Source organism: Callithrix jacchus, chromosome 2 (assembly GCF_049354715.1).
Source record: "Callithrix jacchus isolate 240 chromosome 2, calJac240_pri, whole genome shotgun sequence".
Lineage (NCBI taxonomy): Eukaryota > Metazoa > Chordata > Mammalia > Primates > Cebidae > Callithrix > Callithrix jacchus.
This window is the reverse complement of record NC_133503.1, coordinates 204,965,056-204,986,274: the sequence shown is the minus strand read 5'-3', so window position 1 is coordinate 204,986,274 and position 21,219 is coordinate 204,965,056. Positions and strand designations below refer to the sequence as shown.

At 61.4% G+C, this 21,219-nt stretch overlaps 1 protein-coding gene and 1 long non-coding RNA gene across 5 annotated transcripts in view; one reads left to right on the top strand and one right to left on the bottom strand.

Moving 5' to 3' along the window:
• SLC12A7 (solute carrier family 12 member 7) overlaps nt 1-9,459 on the bottom strand; it is a 60,338-nt gene extending 50,879 nt beyond the window's left edge. For 2 of the 4 annotated variants that reach the window (XM_078365957.1, XM_035291822.3), the window contains exon 1: nt 9,342-9,459. Coding sequence is in view for 2 of the 4 variants with exons in the window: in XM_035291819.3 (XP_035147710.1) it covers nt 9,084-9,207 (124 nt within the window). In the remaining 2 variants the exon portion in view is untranslated. Of the gene's footprint in view, nt 1-9,083; nt 9,252-9,341 lie in introns of those variants that run through there. The other 2 variants (XM_035291819.3, XM_035291820.3) reach the window with 1 other exon arrangement.
• A 5,627-nt stretch (nt 9,460-15,086) lies between these two features.
• Nucleotides 15,087-19,488, top strand: LOC144581636 (uncharacterized). The gene is made up of 2 exons (XR_013532716.1): nt 15,087-16,476; nt 17,359-19,488. It is a non-coding gene; the product is annotated as an uncharacterized LOC144581636 (long non-coding RNA).
• Nucleotides 19,489-21,219: the final 1,731 nt, after the last annotated feature.

Below are 21,219 nucleotides of genomic sequence, written 5' to 3'. Positions count from 1 at the left end.
CCCTGTGAAGACGGGGACCCAGGAGCAGCCCCCCGACACCGCTGTCTGGAGGCCGGGCTCCCTGTGAAGACGGGGACCCAGGAGCAGCCCCCAGACACCGCTGTCTGGAGGCCGGGCTCCCTGTGAAGACGGGGACCCAGGAGCAGCCCCCCGACAATGCTGTCTGGAGGCCGGGCTCCCTGTGAAGACGGGGACCCAGGAGCAGCCCCCAGACACCGCTGTCTGGAGGCCGGGCTCCCTGTGAAGACGGGGACCCAGGAGCAGCCCCTGACAATGCTGTCTGGAAGGCCGGGCTCCCTGTGAAGACGGGGACCCAGGAGCAGCCCCCAGATACCGCTGTCTGGAGGCCGGGCTCCCTGTGAAGACGGGGACCCAGGAGCAGCCCCCCGACACCGCTGTCTGGAGGCCGGGCTCCCTGTGAAGACAGGGACCCAGGAGCAGCCCCTGACAATGCTGTCTGGAGGCTGGGCTCCCCATGAAGCCGCCGAGCAATCTGCCCCTCACAGTTTGTGCTTCGTGGGCCCTAAAATCCAGTGACTGAAGCTCTGGGGACACAGAGTGAGGACAGAAGCCCAGTGCTCAGGCTGGAACACTGGGGCCTCCAGGCAAGTGCTCAGGCTTCCACGGCGTTTCCAGCTAAGCCAGCCCCGCCTTCAGAGGCAAAAGCAGGCCCTTCATCACCCATTCCCGAAGGGTCCTCATCCCAATAATCTGTGCAGACACCACCGCCAGGATCCTGTGAACCAGGAAAGTGCCGGGAGATCCCGGCTCAACTTCAGAGGCACAGGGAGCAAGGAAGCATGGCTGGAAGGTCCTGGCAAGCTTCAGCCAGACACGTGTGAACACACCCCCACACAAAACGACACTCGTAGAGACATGCGTGCGTACACACATGCAGATATGCACTCCACATGCACACAAGCCAACATGCTCTCACACGGGACACTCTCCCTACAGACACACATGCACACACGCCAACATGCTCACACACTGGACACTCTCCATACAGACACACGTGCACACACGCCAACATGCTCACGCACTGGACACTCTCCATAGACATACGTGCACACAAGCCAACATGCTCTCACACGGGACACTCTCCCTACAGACACACGTGCACACACGCCAACAAGCTCACACACGGGACACTCTCCATAGACATACATGCACACACACCAACAAGCTCACACACGGTACACTCTCCATAGACATACATGCACACACGCCAACAAGCTCACACACGGTACACTCTCCATAGACATACGTGCACACACGCCAACAAGCTCACACACGGGACACTCCATAGACATACGTGCACACAAGCCAACATGCTCTCACACGGGACACTCTCCATGCATAGACACACATGCACACACGCCAACATGCTCACACACGAGACACTCTCCATACACAGGCACACGTGATTCCCCACTATCCATGCACACTCATCTTGTACACCTGCACACCCATACCCACTCCCAGTGTCACATACACACACACTCAGACACACCAACACCCGCACACACACTTCACACACATGTGCAGAAAGTCCCAGGGGCTACAGACCGCATGACCCTGCAAATCAGGGTGCCAGGACACAGACACGCGCTGCACCACAGCCCTTTGCGTTTCATGGGCACAGTGTGGTTCTGGGACTTTCCATGTAAAGGACACGCCTGCTCAAGGGAAGGCGGCCTCGGGTGAACTCACTTCCTGCACCCTGTCACGTGGCTGTTTGCTGGTCCTGGTCCAGCCTCCTCCCTCAGCAGCCAGAGTGGCGCTTGAGCCATGGAGGGGCCATGGGGTCCCCAAGTGCCCGAGGCTTGGGGCCCAGGCAGCCTGCAGGGGCACAGATGAAGGAAGGCGGGGCAGGCAGCGCCCCCAGTGCACCTGCCAGGCCCTCCCAGGGCGGCTCCTGTTACAGGCTCTGTCTGGGCTGCGGTCAGGACCCTTGATGGCATGGAGGGGACCTAGGAGGGGCTGGCCTGGCTCGCTTCCCTCCTCTGATTTCCACTCCACTCAATCTCTCCCCAGTGACTGCCCAGGGCGTCTCTGAACCTCCCTGAAAGCCCAGGCCCGACCCGCTGGCGCCAGAGGTCTGCAGACAGAGCCAAGGAGATGAGAGGTCACGGCCACCCTCGTGACAGGCTGGCTCCTGGCAAGGGAAACTGAGGTACAGGGCAGATGTTCTGGGGTCACTCTAACACCCTCCTGGCTGCACGTCTGCAAGGCAGATGACCCCTGAGTGTGGGGCTTACACAGAAACACTGGTACAGCCACCAGTGTCCCACAGGGCTCTCCCGCTACAAGGACAGCTCCAGGCCATGGCAGGCACATCCACCAGACACGCCAACCAAGCCCACGGCTGTGCTGCGTGCAGCTGTCTGTGGCCAGCCTTGGGCTCAGGCCCCAGCCCCCTAACTTCCCAGAGCCGCCGTAACCAGCACGGTCCGTGGTCATCCTGACGCCGGGGTCAACACAGGCCTGGGCAGGGCCACTCTCATCCCAGACCCCGAGAACCACACCCTGCAGTGCTAAGGTCCACCAGTGGGTGTATGTGGGGTGCTGCCCAAGAACACCCCGGAACGCAAGAAACAAACCACGCCAGGACCACACGTGATTCAAACAACTCTCCTCCCACGACTGTTGCCTCCCACAACTGTTTGATTCACAACCAATACTGTCCTCCCACAACTGCTTCCTCAAAAAGCCGCCGCCCAAGGAAAGAGCGGAAACAGGCAGAGGATGGCAGGATGAGGGGCCCGCTTCAAGGCCGGGGGCCACAAGCGCCACTCGGACCCCAGACTCCAAAGCAGCTGCACACGCCCCTCCCCGCAGGGATGAGTCCCAGGGTCACCCACCAGCCAAAGCGGGCCCCGCACGGCCCTGCTCCCCAGCACTCCCGGCCAGAGGCTCCAGGACCCTTAGGGAATCGGCAGCCACGGACAGGGGCAGAGGCAGGGCCCAGACAGCACAGCCAGCCTCATCGTTCAGGCTGCTGTGCTGAAGCCAGAGGTTTATCTGCACAGAGCAGGCCTCTACCCCCAAAAGGGAGTTTCCCTCTTCTTCATAAAGGAAAGGTATTAACCCTTTGTGCTCTGCCCGTCCCTGGGCAGCACTTTTGCAGCATCTGAGAAGGAAGACCACAGGAGGCCAGGCCCCCATGTCAGTTACCAGGAGGGCCCCCAGCCAGCTGTTCACCAGAGCCCAGATGCCCCCAGCCCAGCCCCCTGCCCCCCAGCACTCAGCTGGTCCACTCCTGAGTGCCGTCCACACCCAGCCCCGCTGTCTTCCACTGGATTCCCACACCCCACAGGGGGAGGTCTGCCCCTCAAAGCCCCTGGTGGGCCTCATGCTCCCTAGCACCCAGGGACTCCTGCCCCACCCACCACGCAGCTGTCACAAAATGACTCTGGGAGCCACCCCCAGAAACACTCAGCAGATGGAGCCAGTTGAAATCAAAAGCACCCAGCCAGGAACTGTGGTTAATACTTATCACCAAACAGCAAACTTTGCCCTCCAGTCCTGGGTCTAAGGCACAGCTTAGAAAATTCATATCCTGGCCAAGTGGCCCATTCCTGTAATCCCAGCACTTTGGGAGGCTGAAGTGGGCAGACCATGAGAGGCCAGGAGTTCAAAGGCTGGGTGTGGTGGCTCACGCCTGTAATCCAAGCACTTTGGAGGCCAGGGCGGGTGGATCACCTAAGGTCAGGAGTTCAAGACCAGCCTGGCCAACATGGCAAAACCCATCTCTACTAAAAATACAAAAATTAGCCAGATGTGGTGGCAGGTGCCTGTGGTCCCAGCTACTTGGGAGGCTGGGACAGAAGAATCACTGGAACCTGGGAGGCGGAGGTTGTAGTGAGGTGGACTTATAACCACTGCACTCCAGCCTGGCTACAGAGCAAGATTATCTCAAAAAATAAACAAAAAAGAAAAAAGGAACCTCACATTCTAACAGGATAGTAACAGGAGACCCCTCCGGGCAGCTGGCCAGCCAGCCCACAGAAGGCAATCGATCGCAGGCTGTCGGCTGCCCTGGTGCCCTTCATGGCTGGGGTGTCACCCTGGGCTGACCTCCACTCCCAGTGCTGCGCCAGCGGCACCAGTCGGGATCTGTCTGCAGTGCCCGAGGCAGCAGCCCAGGGAAGGCTCCCAGGTCCAAGGTATGAAAGGAAAACAGGACCTCAGGACCCAACCTCAGTAAGCCACAGGCAGGACTCGGGCTGGAACCGGGCCACACGTCCTGCCCTCCATTCTCTCCCTGTGTAGAAAGCTGCACGCTTCCGGGAGTCGCCGCTCTGCTCACCGCCGGCAAAGGCACGCCTGATGGCTTCTGCACCCTGCGCTGTGTCCTATGTGAGGCCTGAGGCCTGAGGGATTCTTCCTCTCCCACCACGTGTAACGCACGGGTTCCCTGAACGCTGAGCTAACACCGCCTGCCTGTTATCTGCCCCCCCCCCCGGCTTCTTTCTTCCCCGAATACGCTCCATTTATCCTTTAAATTTAAGTTTTCAGCCTTCTTTCGGAAGAAAAGCCGGGACCACAGAGGTTTCCCGTAACCTCGGCAAACCGCTCAAGTGACTGAGACCTGAGTCGCTGTCTATGTCCCCCACGCAGGAGCCTGGGCTGTCCAAGAATCCCTGGGTCAGGTCGAGGGAGCTGCGCAAGATGTGGTCTCAACAGGCAGAGGACAGAGGTGGCCCACTCAGCGCCACGCATGAGGGGAGGACCCTCCACAGTGCACTCAGCACCACGCATGAGGGGAGGACCCTCCACAGTGCACTCAGCACCACGCATGAGGGGAGGACCCTCCACAGTACACTCAGCGCCACGCATGAGGGGAGGACCCTCCACAGTGCACTCAGCACCAGGCATGAGGGGAGGACCCTCCACAGTGCACTCAGCACCACGCATGAGGGGAGGACCCTCCACAGTGCACTCAGCACCAGGCATGAGGGGAGGACCCTCCACAGTGCACTCAGCACCAGGCATGAGGGGAGGACCGTCCCCACTCACCCTCAGGGTCCCTCAGGTGCCTCTGCCCGACTCCAGCCAACACCTGGTGAGGCCTCCGACATTCACAGATCCCCAGCAAACCTGTGTGGATTCAGCCACAACCAGCCCCGCACCCAGGCCTGAGCACGTGGCCCTCCCCTTGGCACTGCCCTCCTGATGCGTGTTCAGACCACAGGAGAGGCATGAGAAAGCCTCGCCTGAGGGGTATCCAGCCTCGCCCACCGACAGAGGCCTGGGAGCTTTGCAGGAGAGGCAACCATGAACCCAAGGTCCACGAGGCAAAGGCCTCCTCACACCGGAGGCCCATGAGCCAGGAGCAGGTTCAGACCCGAACACGAGGCCACGCCAGGAGGAGGAGCCTCTGGCCACCCACTGGACAGGCCTAGCCCAGGGGGAAGGAACGGACGTCTCACACCCAATGCTGCCCCACCCTTTGCTGCAGAGGAAGCCCCAGCCCCTCTCTAACTGCCACAGCATGCAAACACTCACATGTGCACACACACACGAGCATGCCTACAGATGTGCAGGAGCAGTGTACACGTGTGTGTATGCACACACGTGTACACAGTACAACACCCATGTGCCGACACGGTGCCGGCACGCACACGCAGCTCACGCACAGACACGGTATACACCTGCACACTCCCCAGGCACACACATGCCTGCACACCTGCGCCCAGCCAGCTGACTTAAAGCTCCAGGCTTTATCACGAGGCTGCTAAGGACAGCCTCGGCCTGGAGACAGCCTGGGAACCCGTCCGGCATGGGAGGAAGCGCCGGCCGGGCCTGGACGCCCAGTAGCCACCGCATATCCTGTATCTTTCCTTTCCTTTGGTTTTAAAAAGGGAACTTCACAAAAAGCTCGCCTTGCAGCCTCCCTGCCCGCCCACCACCTATCCTTGACCGTTCACACCCGCAGGGCAGGGCCCAGTCGTAGGGTCAACGCCCCCACAGCCCCTCCTGCTCCGACTGCCTCTGTGCAGTGTTGGGGCACCCTCCCGAAATCCGGGGACAGTGAGAGCTGCCACTTCCCGTCCCTACTCCGCAGGGCAGAGCCTGAACGCCCTCTCTGATGCACGATCCCTCGAGTCCCCACAACCCAAAGAGGGCCCCAGATCAGTGTGGTTGCCGTGCCCTGCCTCCCTGTTCCTGAGGGCAGCAGAGTGGGGCACCCAGCACCCAACAGGCAAGGGTGGTCCAGCACGGCTTCCAACACAGGCAAGGGAGGCAGCTGGAGCAAGAGGAACGGGCAGCCGCTGACCCCACTGCCAGGCCTCCGTCAGCAGCCACCGGCAGGAGGAGGCAAAACCACTCCTGGACAACCGCCCGAGCCAGGAAGAAGCTCCCAGCAAACCTGGGAGAGCCCCAGCTGAGGGGAGGAATCTGGGAGCCCTGGATGAGTGGAAGTCCCTCCTAGAGAGTGGGTGGCCACAACCTGTGGGGTCTTGCCAGAGGCTCTGCACACCCCACCTTCCAGAGAGGCCAGGGCACCAGCCAGCCCACCCTCCCTGGCCCTTCCCACTCCTCCTGGGGTCTCCACTGTCCCAAGGCCCCTGGACACCCCCCGGAAGCCCTGGGAAGGAGTGAGTCTACCCTGACATGGTCACGGAGGAAGGGTGGGCTCCCCCAAGTCAGTTACACAACCCACCCTACCCTTAAGTCAGACAGGATACAGCCTGGCCCCAGCAATGTCCTCCCACCTCCTATGCACAAAAAAACCACCCCACTGAGAAAGTCACATGTCCTCCTCACTTCAAGACCAGGTATTTCACATAAAAGTAAAATCAGGAATAAAAGCTCCATCCGAAGAAGTCCTGAGGGACAGTGCCCATCCTGGGGACAGGAGGCCTCCCGCAGAGGCTCTGCCAGAGGCAGGGGGAAGCTGCAGGGGTATGGGACAGGGAGTCCATAGGGCCAGGCTGGGCACACACAGCCTTGCCAGACTCTGGGTCGAGCCAGAGCCCCTCCTCCCCCAGGACTCCCCAACCCGGACTCGGGACATGGAGTTCCCTGCTTCTCAAGCTAGGTGGCTCAGGAAACCCTCTCCACACCCACCTGGCACTGCCAGGAGCAGCCCACCAGGCCCCTAAACTCGCTTTGCTGTCATCCAGGTGCCAGCCAGAAACCCCAGTGCCTCCACCGACTGTTCAGGGGAACTGTAATGGAATCAGGAAGAGCTTTGGTGATGGTGACTCCCGTGCCGACAGGTTTGGACCCGGCCTGCGACCTTGTGGCGTGGACCCCGGGCAGCAAGCCTGCAGAGGGGCTCTGGCTTCTGCAGGACCCAACCCCACAACCAGCAAAAAGTTAAGCCTGCACCTTTTTCTCCAGGCCCGGCCCAGCCTGAGGCTGGAGCCCAGTGCCCGTCACGGGACTCCTCGGCCCACCTGTGGGCTGAAGATCAGGACTCGATCGTGTGGATTCCAAAGGGCAGCTGCACGCCCCTCACAGCCGGACAGTGGCTGAGCACCCGGCCCCCTCTGCGGGAGCAGCAAGTGTGTCCAGCACAAAAACCCCAGGTGCCAAGTTCTCTGCCAGGTCAGCTCATGCCATGGAGCGCCTTAGAGTGTGCAGAAGCCACATCCGGCCCATGCCCTCTAGGTCCCGATTTCACAAAGGCCGGCGAGCCTCCTGACGCCCGCAGCGGGACCTGATTGCTCAGGCAGCAAGATGGGCAGCTCGGCAGGGCCACCGCCTGCCCAGGGCACCGCTGCACAGCCCTTGACAGCAGGACAAGAAAACCCACAAGCACAAAGTTACCTGTGGCGTAAAAGCAATTGGCACTTAAAGTCTAGAGAGGAAAGCAAACGTGGCCAGCCTGGAAGAGGGGCCACCCTGTCGGGAAGACGCTCCTTCTGGGTGAGTTCTCAGCGCTGCTACTCTGCTCACCTCGAAAGACCCCGCCAGGGCCCACCCTCTGTCTGCTTCCTGCCTCAGGTGGTCACCGGAGAGAAGGGGCCTGGACTCACCGACCCTGCTCAGCACTCCACCTGGTGTTGAGCCTGGCCTCTGTGCAGAGGAAGCTGAGACCACCGTCACTCACTGTGGGAACTCTGATGACGCACCCCAGGCCAGTGCCTTCACAGTGGGACCAGACCCGTGTCCCTGGGCTTCAAAACTGCCTGGAGGGGACTTTCCAGCTGGGGATGGTGGGTTACCAAGGATCTGGGGTCTGGCACAGAACCTGTCCCTGGACTGACCTCACCTTCTTCCTTCCACGGCCAGGGAGAAGGGAAGCTGCCATCCACAGCCCCAGACCGGGGCACACCCGGGCACAGCCAGCACGGGGGTGGGGTCTAGACTGAGTCCCGCCACCTTCGAAGAGACTCCAGTTTCTGGAGTGGGCTGAGACCCCGGGAATAACTGGGATTGGAACCAGGATGGAGGGGACAGGACTGGGGGGATTCCCTCCTCAGCCCCGTCCCCACCCCCCAGAGAAAGTGAAAGTGATAGAAACCTCCAGATTCCGGGGGGAGGGGACACAGAGGACGCGGCCTGAGTGAGGCCCCCGCGGCCGCCCCCTCCCCAGCCGCCAGGCCCAGTCCTTCCTGTTCTGGCCCTGGGGGGCGGGTGGCTCCTCCAGGGTCAGGCGGGGGCAGGACAGGCCGGCCCGGGCTAGTCTGACCGTATGCAGGGGAAAGGCAAGCGCGGGGGGCGCAGGACGCCCCGGCTCCCGGCCCGCCCGGGTCTCCACCGCCGCCCGGGCTCCACCGGGGACCACCCAGGGGCCCCGGCTCCCCAGGGAGGCGCGCTCCGGCTCCTCCACGTCTCCTTGGCTACCGGCAGCGGCGTCCACCCTCCGCCCCCCGTCCCACCCGAGCTGCGGGTGGGTACCGCCCGGGGATACCGGGAGCCCGGGTAGGGCCCCTCGCCCCCAGCCCTGCCACGAACCGGGGTGGGGGGCCGAGAAGAACCTGCGTTGGGGCGCGAGGAGGGGCGCGTCCTGTACCCGCGGCGCCCGCCTCCCTCCCCTCCCCCCCGGACGCCCCTCTCCCGCCGCAGGGCCCGGACCCGCGCTCGGGGCGCTCGGCCTTTGTCCGGGCAGGTGGGGCCGCGCTCACCCGGGCTGGGGCGCTCGAGCTCCGGACCCTCGGGGGTGCCCGGCGCCTCCGTCCGCTCGGCCGCCTCGTCCCCGCCGCCGTCGGAGCGCGCCTCAACGGGCACCACGGTGAAGTTGGTGGGCATGGCCGCCGCAGAACGCACTCCCCGCCCGGCCCGGGCCGCGCTGCGCCGCTCCCGCCGACGCCGCGGGACTTGGGCGCAGGGGCGGGGTCCGACCGCCCAGCCCAGCCCCGCCCCGCCCAGCCACGTGACCTCACCTGCTCGCCTCGGACCCCACGGAAAGCTGGCCCGCGGCGGGGCTGGGCCAGGCAGTTCCTGCAGCGACCCCCCAACCCAGCTTGCGCCCGCCCGACTGCCCCCGCCCGGAACCTCCGCAGAGCCCGCGAATCCCCGCCCCGTCTCCTGCAGCCCTTCCTGCTCCGGCCCCCGGCCCCTCCTGCTGGTGCCCCCACCCCTCCTGCACCCCCTCCTGTTGTCCCCCTCCCGCCACCCCGACACCCGCTCCTACTCCAACCCCCTGCTTCTCCACCCCTCCAGTTGGGTTCCTGCCCCTCCTGCACCCCTCCTCCTGGTCCACCCCACCCCCGCCCCTTCTGACCCTCTTTCTCTCCTGTCCCTCCTCCTGCTGGGCCCCCACCTCCAGCACCCCCTCCTGCTTGGCCCCCTGCTCCCCTTAGTGCTCCAGCCTCCGGCCCTTCCCTCTCCTGCCCCCGCCATCCTCCAGCACCCACCTCCCACACAGTCCACCCACCCACTCTGGGCTGTCAACACCCGCTCAGACCCTGAGCTCCGGGCCTGGCTGCTAAGGCATCTCAGGTGGAAGAAGACTTGGATAGCCTGGGGGTGGGGTCCTCTAGAGCTTGATCCAGCTCCAGGTTAGGGACCTAACCCAGTCGAGGGAGCCCCCACCCAAGACAGATGCTACCCACAAAGACCCCAGTCTCCTCCACACCTGCCCCGGAGTGCCCCTCGGCCCCTACCCTGGAACCCTCCCTTCCCTCTTTGGGAAATGTTCCAGCAGCGCACAGGGTGGAGCAGGGAACCCCGAGGGCATGCACCAAGATACCACCGGCCTGGTGCCTGCCAGCACCTGGCACATTTCTCAACAAATGACTCGTGAAAAATGGAGCAATCAGAAGTCCATCAGTGGGGAATTGGGCTAAAATGCTGTAGCACACAGGTGCAGTGAGTCAGCCTGTATTCATAATCATCACAAACTGCTTTACAACAAAGCAGAAACACAGGTGTGTGTGCAAAGATGGCCACAGCCTCCCGTCATGTGGAAAATGAGCATGGCCTGGCCATGTTTTAGCAGTGTGCTGGTCTAATCCTACAAGGCAGCTCGAGGGGATGAGGCCTCTGGGCTGTGGGATCACGGGGTTCTGTGGGGTCAAAGAAGGCAAGCCCAACCTCACCAGCCATTTCCAGTCAAGGCAGGCATGCCCTGGGTGGCCCAGGGTTTTACCCCTGCCCCGTGGGCTCTTCCAGGCAGAAGCTGGAGGCCTGGGCCCCTCTCGGAATGCCCCCCTTCCAGCACCAGCCCTATGTAGAGGTGGGGGCACCTCTGGCCTGAGGGCCACCAAAGGGAGCTCAGGGCTGTGGATGGTGCTAGGTCAGCTGCCTCCCTGGGTCAGTTGGACAGAAACTGGGAAACCGCCACCTCCCCAGAAGGTAAAATGGTTCCCGGGCATCCTTATGAGGAGGGCTGGCTTTGCTGAAAAGACTTGGGGGGGTGGGAACAGAAGTGCCCAAGGGGATCCACTATAGGGTTCACACTTAGGGTGCTGAGTGAACCCTCTCCTCAGTCACCCCGACAGGGGCTTCTGCACATTCAGCCCTGGTCGCCACCCAGCGCAATTGCCAGGGTTGGACAGAGCTCAGGGTGGGCACGGGGCCTCCCGAGGTGATGCCAAGCTGGCTGCGGACCCTCAGAGGGGCTGGTTTGGAGGGTCTGTGGGCAGGGCCGGCTCCCAGACTCAGGGCTCATCAGCTTCGTTTTACAGAGGAGGAAATCGAGCGGGGAGTTTAGAGTCCTGTGGCAGCTCCGAGGGTTGTCTTCTCAGCGATTAGAAAATCTTGGCTAGGACCTAGGGTGGTGGCTGAAGCTCCCTCTGGTTTAAATCTTAGATCCTGCTTAAGGGAGGCCTGGGGTGGGGTCGAGGTCTGCCTTGCGCATTTTAATTAGGTGAGTCATGACAGGAGCAGCACCCTGTAAGCACCTGCAGGTCAAGAGAGTTGCCAGAGCCCAGATGCTGCTGCAGGCCCCGCCCATCCATCAGGAACCCATCCCTGGGGGCCAGGCCCCTCCCATCCATCAGGAACCCGTCCCTGGGGGCCAGGCCCCTCCCATCCATCAGGAACCCGTCCCTGGGGGCCAGGCCCCTCCCATCCATCAGGAACCCGTCCCTGGGGGCCAGGCCCCTCCTACCCATCAGGAACCCGTCCCTGGGGGCCAGGCCCCTCCCAACCATCAGGAACCCGTCCCTGGGGGCCAGGCCCCTCCTACCCATCAGGAACCCATCCCTGGGGGCCAGGCCCCTCCCATCCATCAGGAACCCGTCCCTGGGGGTCAGGCCCCTCCCATCCATCAGGAACCCGTCCCTGGGGGCCAGGCCCCTCCCATCCATCAGGAACCCGTCCCTGGGGGCCAGGCCCCTCCCAACCATCAGGAACCCGTCCCTGGGGGCCAGGCCCCTCCTACCCATCAGGAACCCATCCCTGGGGGCCAGGCCCCTCCCATCCATCAGGAACCCGTCCCTGGGGGCCAGGCCCCTCCCATCCATCAGGAACCCAGCCCTGGGGGCCAGGCCCCTCCTACCCATCAGGAACCCAGCCCTGGGGGCCTGGTCGCTTCCTTCCTTTGCTCCGTGGGTGTCCCTGCCTGGGTACATCCTCCCACACGGCAGCCTGGGGTTAAATGTGCCTGCCTGATTCAATGCTATCTTCCTGCCCACCTCCAGCCCTCGGTCCTTTCTGCACATGGCACCTGTGGTAGGAACCCACCCTTGGACACGTGGAGGTGCCTGAGGCCTGGGTCAGGGTTGCATCTTTCTGTTCAGGCCGTCCAGCTCTCAGGCTCCTGGAAGTGGCCACTGGGGGCCAGGTGCCTCCTGGAATCCAGGTCCAGTCCCCTGGCAAGGCTGGGACTTGCTCTCAGAAGGAGCCTCTCGCTGCCTGGCGGGATCCGCCTGTCAGCAGTCATCGGTGCCTGATGTCTGAATTCTCAGCCCTGGCGGGAATCATGGGCAGGGAGCGTGCAGGGTGCCACAGGCAGTCGGAGCCTCTGCTTGAGGCAGACAGATGCATGGAGCTTGCAAAATAGTGATTTTCTAGTGCATCGTGGGTTGTCATGAATTCACTGGGGGCAGAGGCTCATCCTGTCCATCTGGCCGTCCGGTAATGGCGCCCACAGGAAAGGCAGGGCAAGGGCACCTCTCCCTCACTCGTCCGTTTTCACGATGGTGAATTGGTTCCGGACGATCTCCAGTGTATTTACACATCGCTGATGAAACAGGTTGGTGGGTCTCCATCAATCGCTAGTGTCCTTTCCAAACACCGGTGTCCAGCCTTGCCCAGCACAGCATCTTCAAATGCAGCCTCCCAGCCGTAGATGTGAGCCTGGTCAGCTGCCATGTGCAGGGCGCAGCTGAGGAACCCAGGAAGTTAGTGCACAACTGTGGCCGATGGTGGTTAGATTCCGTGTGTAGATTCTCAGAACAGTTCCTGCTGCCTGCCACCCTGCGGTGGAGTTTCTAATTGATTAGATCGGACACTCGTGCCCACGGCTTGGAATAGAATAGGGGTTGTGGCCTGGGAAGGCTCTCACCACCACCAGGCGCAGGCCGCCTCCCAGAGTCTGTGTGCCTCTGCACACGCAGCCTCTCCGCAGGTCCGCGGGTCCCCAGCCCTCTGTGTGCCTCTGCACACGCAGCTTCTCCCAAGGTCCGCCGGTCCCCAGCCCTCTGTGTGCCTCTGCACACGCAGCCTCTCCGCTGGTCCGCGGGTCCCCCCAGCCCTCTGTGTGCCTCTGACACGTGGCTTCTCCGCAGGTCCACGGGTCCCCCAGCCCTCTGTGTGCCTCTGCACACGCAGCTTCTCCCAAGGTCCGCGCGTCTCCCCAGCCCTCTGGGTGCCTCTAACACGCAGCTTCTCCGCAGGTCCGCGGCCCCCCCCAGCCCTCTGGGTGCCTCTAACACACAACTTCTCCGCAGGTCCGCGGGTCCCCCCAGCCCTCTGTGTGCCTCTGACACGCAGCTTCTCCTGAGTCCGCAGGTCCCCCCAGCCTTCTGTGTTCCTCTGATACGCAGCTTCTCCCCAGATCCGCGGGTCCCCCCAGCCTTCTGTGTTCCTCTGATACGCAGCTTCTCCCCAGATCCGCGGGTCCCCCAGCCCTCTGGGTGCCTCTGACAGGCAGCTTCTCCACAGGTTTGCGGGTCCCCCAGCCCTCTGTGTGCCTCTGACACGCAGCTTCTCCCGAGGTCCGCGCATCCCCCCAGCCCTCTGTGTTCCTCTGACACGCAGCTTCTTCCCAGATGTGGGGTCCCCCAGCCCTCTGGGTGCCTCTGACACGCAGCTTCTCCCCAGGTCTGCGGGTCCACCCAGTCCACTCTGCTTTCCTGTCAGGGCGGGGGCTCGTCTCCTACTGCCCTGTCAGGCTGGGAATCTGCTGTCGGGCACCAGGCCAGGTGCACCTCCAGGGCTGAAAGAGCATGGGGGGCCGGCCGGCTGAGAGTCGGTGGAGAGCTCTGTGTCCAGGGAAGGGGACAGCTGGAGGAGGCTGGCCCAGGAGGCCCAACACTTCTTCTCACCAGAAAGCCACCCACCTTCTGCCTGGGAGGGCTGGGCACCCACCCAGGTGCTTGCCTGTTGGCCTGGCACCTGTGGTAGGTGGGGGTTGAGAGGGACTAGGGCAGAGGATAAAGAGGGGAGGAAGGAGATGCAGGGGAATGAGGGAGGCAAAGAAAATAGGTCGGTAGAAAGGGAGGGGGAGAAGCGGGCAGGGGAGGGGGAAGGAGGGGGAAGGGAGGCCCCCGTTATCCAAGGCTGGAGTTATTTTTAAAAAACACCTTTTTTTTCTTAAGTGTGGTGAGGCAGCAGGGTGGGGTATGTGGACACTAGCGGGAAAAGCAGAGGCTCCAAGTGCCTGTGGCACCTGCATGCTCCCTGCCCATGATTCCCGCCAGGGCCGAGAAGTCTGCCCATGGCCAGGGTGACCCTAAAGCCCCACATCTGCTACCACCTGTGGGCGTCTGAAGGGAGCTGCAGCAGGCAGGGACAACAGCAGACCACAGCCCCTGCCCCCGGCACACCACATCTCCCCAGAAGGTTTCTACACACAATGCCTGGCCCTTCCCAGGCAGGTTTGGCTAGGTGCCCCCGCCCTCTGCACCCCGACTCGTTCAGGGGGTCTGTCTGCACAGTGACCCCGTACACCGGCCCTGCGTGGGTTCCGGGCCTCCTGGGTCCTGCGGCTGCTGGTTAGGGACATGTCCCGTGGAGTTGAATCTGGGAACAGAAAGGGCCTCCCTTCCCACAGAGTTCCTCTGAGACCTGCCGAGGGCGAGCAGCAAAGCTCTCAGTCCGGAATTCACAGACACCGAGTCTGTGTTCAGGCCTCTTCTGGGAGATTCTGTGGTCGAGGCCGACAAGCTCTGCCCCCTCACCAGGAGGGGGGCTCCAGGGTTTTTAGACCACATGTGCGATTTCCCTTCTCTCAAAGTGCTACTCACAGGTTATTCACATAGCATTAATTTCACGAGGACGCCTGAGAACTGTGGACACAGGGAAGGCTCCATCTCCTCCCAAGGCTGCGCCGCCCAGAAGCCCACCCACCCAGCTCCCGTTCCCGCTCCACGGGTGACTCCTCTCCATGAACCTTAGGAAAATGTTTGCTGTCGGCCTAGGGGGAAGGGCCATGCCAGGGTCCTGATGGGCTTGGAACCTCCAGCCTGGCAGACACACGGCCTTTCAGAAACGGAAACAGGGCCCCACACTCGGCATGGCCTATCCCTTCTCAGACACCATAAAGAGCTGGGGTCAGAGAGCCAGGCCAACCCTGTGGATGCCGCCCCCAACCCAGCAACACCGTGAGATCAGGGGAGCACTGGCTCGGTCCCAGGGCCACGGAGGGACCTGCTCAAACCCCAGAGCCACAGGGATGGGCCAGGGGGCCATGGGGGGGCGTGCTTCGAAGAGCCTCTGGGCAGGCTGGGGTGAGCTGGGCCGGGTCTGCGGGGGTGGGGCCGCAGCCTTCCTGGGGAGGCAGCCAGGGCAGGGGTTCCTGCTAGCCCGAGGTGGAGCAATGAGTGAAACTGAGTTTGCAGAGTTATCCCGGACAGTGGAAGGATCTGACCTATCTGAGTCCATCTTGGTTCTAACCTCCAGGATGTCCTTGTTCCTTCCTGGCCTCGGCTGAACTAACCTTGGGAGGAACTTAGTTTATCATTAAAACAAACCTCCTTCTTGCCTGGGGACTAGACGGCCCTTTGGAACTAACATTAGTCACAGGTTTAGAAATGATGGTTTAGGAGTCACGCAGCTGGAGGCTACAGGATTCTGACCCTCCCTAAACTGCTCCTAAGATCAGGGCTTGAGATATTGCAGACCCTGCACTGGATGCGTCAGATCGATGGACTGGCTCGTCTGATCTCGACCCCGCCAGGAACTGACTCAGCGCAAGAGGGAGCCTCAATTCTCTGCAATTTCACCCCTGACCTGTCGGCACTCCGGGCTCACTGGTTTCCCCCACGCACTAAGCTGTCCTTACCAGCTGATTCCGAATGCTTGGGGAGACTGACTTGAGTGATAAAACTCCATAGTAAGTCACTTTCTCTATTGCAATTCCCCTGTCTAGGCAGTGGGCAAGTGACCCCAGGGGGCCGTTACAGGGGAGTCCGTGGCCTCGGCCCCTCGAACAGAGGGATAAGAAAACCCCGACCAGGCACCGTGGCTCACGCCAGTAATCCCAGCACTTTGGGAGGCCGAGGCCAGTGGATCACCTGAGGTCAGGAGTTGGAGACCAGCCTGGCTAACATGGCGAAATCCCATCTCTACTAAAAATACAAAAATTAGCTGGGCATGGTGGTATGTGCCTATAATCCTAGCTACTCGGGAGGCTGGGGCAACAGAATTGCTTGAACCTGGAGGGTGGAGGTTGCAGTGAGCCCAGATAGCGCCATTGCACTCCAGCCTGGGCAAAAGAGCAACTTTGTCTCAAAAAAAAAAAAAAAAAAAGAGAAGACGGCACGGCTCTCTGCGGTGCAATGTGAGGACGTAGTGCACAGGCCTCGCAGCCGTGCCAGATCCAGGAATTCACCGAAACCGCTGTGACCCAGACCCAGAGGAGCGTTGGCCAGATGCGGAGGCAGACGCAGCGGTCCTTGGGCATGAAAGGTATGGGGAAGTTTCCTCTCTCTAGACCGGGGGAAGCCTCCTGCCAGAGAATCTGAATGACTTGAGGAGGAAGGTGAGGACCTGGACCTGACAGCCCTCAGAGGGCCTGGTCTCGCCCATTCCTAATGGACGCTGTTAAAATCAGGGAGTGTGGGGGACCTGGACAACAGGAAACAACTGTGCCCATATCACCGGCACCGCAGCCTTGCAGGTACCAAGGCCATTGCTGGTGGCTTCTTCCGGGGCTGTGGGAGGGGTGGGGGTGGCCCGCTGAGCGTCTGAGCCGGCTGGCAGGAGAGGCAGAGCTGGTGCTGACATCAGCCTCCCAGAGGGACAGGCTCACAACCACATCAAGCACCTGGAGCCGGGCGCTGCCCATGGCCCCACATGCCCAGGGCCTCAGGGAAATCACAGGCCCCGAGTGTTTGGATTTTTAGAAAGGATAAGTAGCCTTCACAAGTGTCCAAGATAAGCACGCCAGACCTCCCCAGAGGAATGTTCTGGGGGAGAAGGAGGGGCACAGACACTGCTCCCGGGAGGAGGGCCCCACTTTTGTGGCCTGAAATCCCATGTGCGCACCCCAGCCTGTGGCAGCTCGAAGCTGTCCTGATGAGCCAACAAAGCAGGTGCCAGAGGCAGAGCGGGAAGGTGAGTTCTGCCATCACTTCCTGATCAGAGAAGCACACGTGCAGCCTCCCGCGTTTTTCAAACGTGCAACTACGAGCCTGGAATTCAAAGCCCGGCCTCAGTTGCCGCCTCTTTTTCCCAGGTCCCTTCTGGGGTGAGTTTTCTGTACTTGGTCAGTGGGGCCAGCACTCAGTGAAGGTGGGGACCCCATGGCCTCCCCCGCACAACAGCACACAGGTTCCCCTTTGATCCCAGCTCCCAGGGGACGCCGCAGGAACGCGTACATCCCTGCCTGGGTGACGCCGATGTGACACATGCCCTTCGGAAAAGCTCCGATGCTGTCTTGGCTGCACCATGACCCCTCCATCCGTGTACGGCCAGCTTGCACCCATCGTGCCTTGGTCCTGCATGGGCAGTCAGCCTCAGCCCTAACCATCGGGCAGCAAATGTTTCAGGAAGCTCGAGAGCAGGTGGGCTTTGGGCCCCTTTCCTCTCCCCAGCGCCCTTCCACCCAACTCCCATGCTGGGATCCCTACCCACACAGCCCCATCCCTGGCAGAATACACCCTATTTCCTCCCGGCAGTGGACAAATGGGGCCGGCCCAGAGCTGTCCTGTGATGGGCAGACTGGGAACAGTGGGGAGTGTCCAGCCTTGGACTCTTTGGCCCCGGGCCTCCCCTCATGCCACCTGCTCCCCATGGCTGCTTCCATCTCCCCCCAGAATCTAGTCCATGCAGACTGAAGGCGCACAGGTGTCACCATGGGCCAGGCAGTTGGGACCCCCACAGGTCTCCTGCCTGTCATGGGGGTCACTTGAGGGCCTTTCTGCCCAGTTGGCAGGGACTGTCCAGGTTCCTTGAACTTCATCCCCATAGTGTAGTGCATCCCCCTGGGACTGAGGGGATCTCTTGGGGTGGCCCACACTTAGAGGAGCACAGCCTGCAGCCCCTCCATGGCCCCAAAGCCACAGAGCACAGATTTGCACTCAGAATGACGGCTGCAGACCCGCCAGAGCCCCAAACACAGCTTTCATAAGAGAAAGGCTGACAAGATGGGCTTCATGAAAATGACACACTTGTCTTCCTGAAACATGCTCTCAAGGACAGGGGAGCAAGCCTGGTGCCTCTGGGTACCTGCTGTCGCCCACAGCCCCTCCCCATGCCCCCAGCAGTGTCCTGATCACATGAAGAGCCTACAGACAAGCAAGGAAACGCCGAACCCAGAGGACTGGAGGGCAAAGACTTGAACTGACACAGAGGAGCACGTGCGGATGCCACCGCACCCAGGCACTTATGCAGTTGACAATGTGCGGGGGACACCACGGTGTGCGGCCAGATGCTCACAGCCACAAGCCCGGCCCCGTGAGGACAGGACAGTGGAAGCCGCTGCACCTCCCCACACACTGGAGACCCGTGGAACACACGGCCACTGTGGACAACTGGCAGTAACCTCGAAAACTACTGTGCCGACCCTGGTGCTGCTGAGTCATGGGCAGGACCATCAGCCTCACATTCCTCTCCTGGGAAACGCTGCTGAGAGGCGCCGTAAGGCGCACGGCCTCAAGTAATCATGGGAAAAGGAGGCAGCAGCCATCGGTGGGCACAGGAAGGATCAATGCCGCTTTGTGGGACCCATCAGCTGGGAAGCACCCATGGGTCAGCCTCAGAGCTGCACGGGCCCTCCCAGGAAGTGGTAGCTGTGCCTCAGCCTCAGAGGGGCCATCCCTGAGTCCTGCAGGTCCTGGCGGCCAGGGTCCCTGTTGGGGCTGTGTCCATGAGAGGGGGCTCCTTCATCAGTGCAGCCGTCCACCCAGGCCTGCTCCACGCCAGGCACACACTGCGCTGCACGCCCGCAAGAAGCAGGGAAGGGACCCCCGGGGAGGGCTCCACCTAGTCCTGGGCCCTGGTGGAGTCCCCACCTCACACCTCACAGCCTCTCTGCCTTGTGCCCAGGCCGTGGCGATGCAGCCCCCATTCCAGAGAGCAGGACCCTCCAGTGCTCAGGGGACAGCAGGGAAGGCAGGGACAGTGTGGGGGGACCCTGTCCTGGGATGTTTCCCTGCCCCGCTGCCCGCCCTGCGCACGGCCTGTCCTAGAAACATGAGTCACCCAACTCTTGAGAAACCAGAACCCCAGGAAGGGCTGTGTGAGGTGGGCGGGATTTGGGGGTGTCAGACTGTCACAGCGTCCAGGTAGTGGGGAGAAGAGGATTCTGGCTGCCAGCCATGGCCCCGCCACTGCCCTTGGCACCTCGAGGGGCTTGGGTTCTCAGCAGCAGCTCAGGTAACTGGTAAAATTGTTTCTGAGTTTTAACTTTGGTTTTTCCTGTTTCTAAAAAAAATCCATTTTATTTTAATTGTAGTAAAACGATACATGAAGTTACCATTTAACTTCCTTAAGTGTCAGATGATGAATCGAAACCCCATCTCGGTGTGTCTGCCCTCACCTTCCGTCTCCAGAGTCTTTCCATCCTCCCACGCGGAAGGAAGGGCTCTGCCCAGCCTGGCACCTGCTGTTCAGCGTTTGGGCTCTGCGGATATGAGGGCTCCAGGGACCTCCCAGGAGGGGACCCAACAGGGCCCGAGGCACAACGTCCGCATGGCTCCCGCGTGGCGTAGCCCGTGCCAGCATCTCCTTCCTTTACGCAGCTGTCGATTGTCCACTGCACAAACGGGCCACATTTTCTTCGCCCACTTGCACTGATGGGCATGAGGGCAGCTATTCCCCATGTGCAGGGCGATAGGTAACAGCTTCAAAGGTATGTGTCTAAGTAGAAATGAAAATGTGTACAATGCACAAAGCACCCCACATGCACACAGACAGGCCCTCTGCAAGGAGCTGGGGGTCGGCGCCGTGGGTTCCCCGGGGGCTCGGGGCTGACCTGCTGGCGACGCTCCTCTGTCCTGGTGCCTGGGGTGGCTGTACCAGCATCATCTGGTCCAAAATACCCCCTAATCGTTCCGGCTGAGCTGCTGCTGCTGCCCGAGATAAGCAGGGCACGCTCTGGCTCCCGGCAGTGATTTCTGTCCTATTTTTACACTCGTTCGGATAAGGTGTCTGGTGGCCTGTGCCCAAGGTCACTCTGTGGGGCCCAGGGAGGCAGTGCCTTGCCCTGGGTTCACATTCCCTCTGGGGAAGTGGGTTCTGGGAGCCGAACAGAGGGGCATGCTGGGTGCACAGAGCAGGACTGGTCGCAGGGACCCTGGCTCTAAGGCGGAAGGGGCCACTCCTGAGCCCTCCAAGCCTTGGGTCCCAGCACCTGCCAGCACGGCCCTGCTGGTAACTCCACCAGCTCCTGCAGGCACACGGGAGCCACATCTGGGGGTCCTGGAAAAAGATCCCCCAGATAAATGCGTTAAGCTGTCCAGCCTGTCCCCTGCCAAAGACCCCCAGAAAATGAAGAAAGCTGTCCAGCCTGGCCCCCGGCCCTCTGAGGGGTAGCCGCTCAGCAAGGCAACGAGGCCGGCCAGAGGCTGCCGCACAGGAGCGGATGTTCCCCGCCAAGGGGCTGGGTGCTGCATCGGCTCCTCCTCTGATTGTCCTGGACTTGGGGACACACGTCCCGCGTTTAGGCCGAGGAGCAAGACTCAGGCATCCATCAAACAGGGTCGCACACTGGCAGAGCATCTCCTCAAGTTTTAAGCTTCAAATTTTGCTTGGTAAACTGAACCCAAATCCACCTGTTTCTTCACTTTCTTCTTTTGTTTCATTAAGAGGAGAGAGAAGGGGAAACATCTGATTGACAGTTTCTGAGATAACTCCCTTGGTCTAATCGCCTCATTGAAACCTTAAATATTTGGCTTGATCATAAGAACAGTCGGGCTAGTGCGCTGCTAAATCCACCGCTCTCAACGGAGAATGACTTCTCTGTGAAATACGAGTCATTCATTTCTGTTTTCTCAGGGCGGTAAGTTAAAAGTACGTTTAAAAAATAAGCTTCGATTGCTATTGCAGGAGTGACCTCCATGGACCTCGCAAGGCACCAGGTCAACCTGCCCCAACAACTAGCAATGGCTGGGTCCGTCCTAAGGGGCACACGTCACAGGCCAGAGTTCCTCGGCCTGGCGCTCAGCGCCCGCAAGGCAGGAGGAAAGTCTTCGAAAGACCACCTAACTG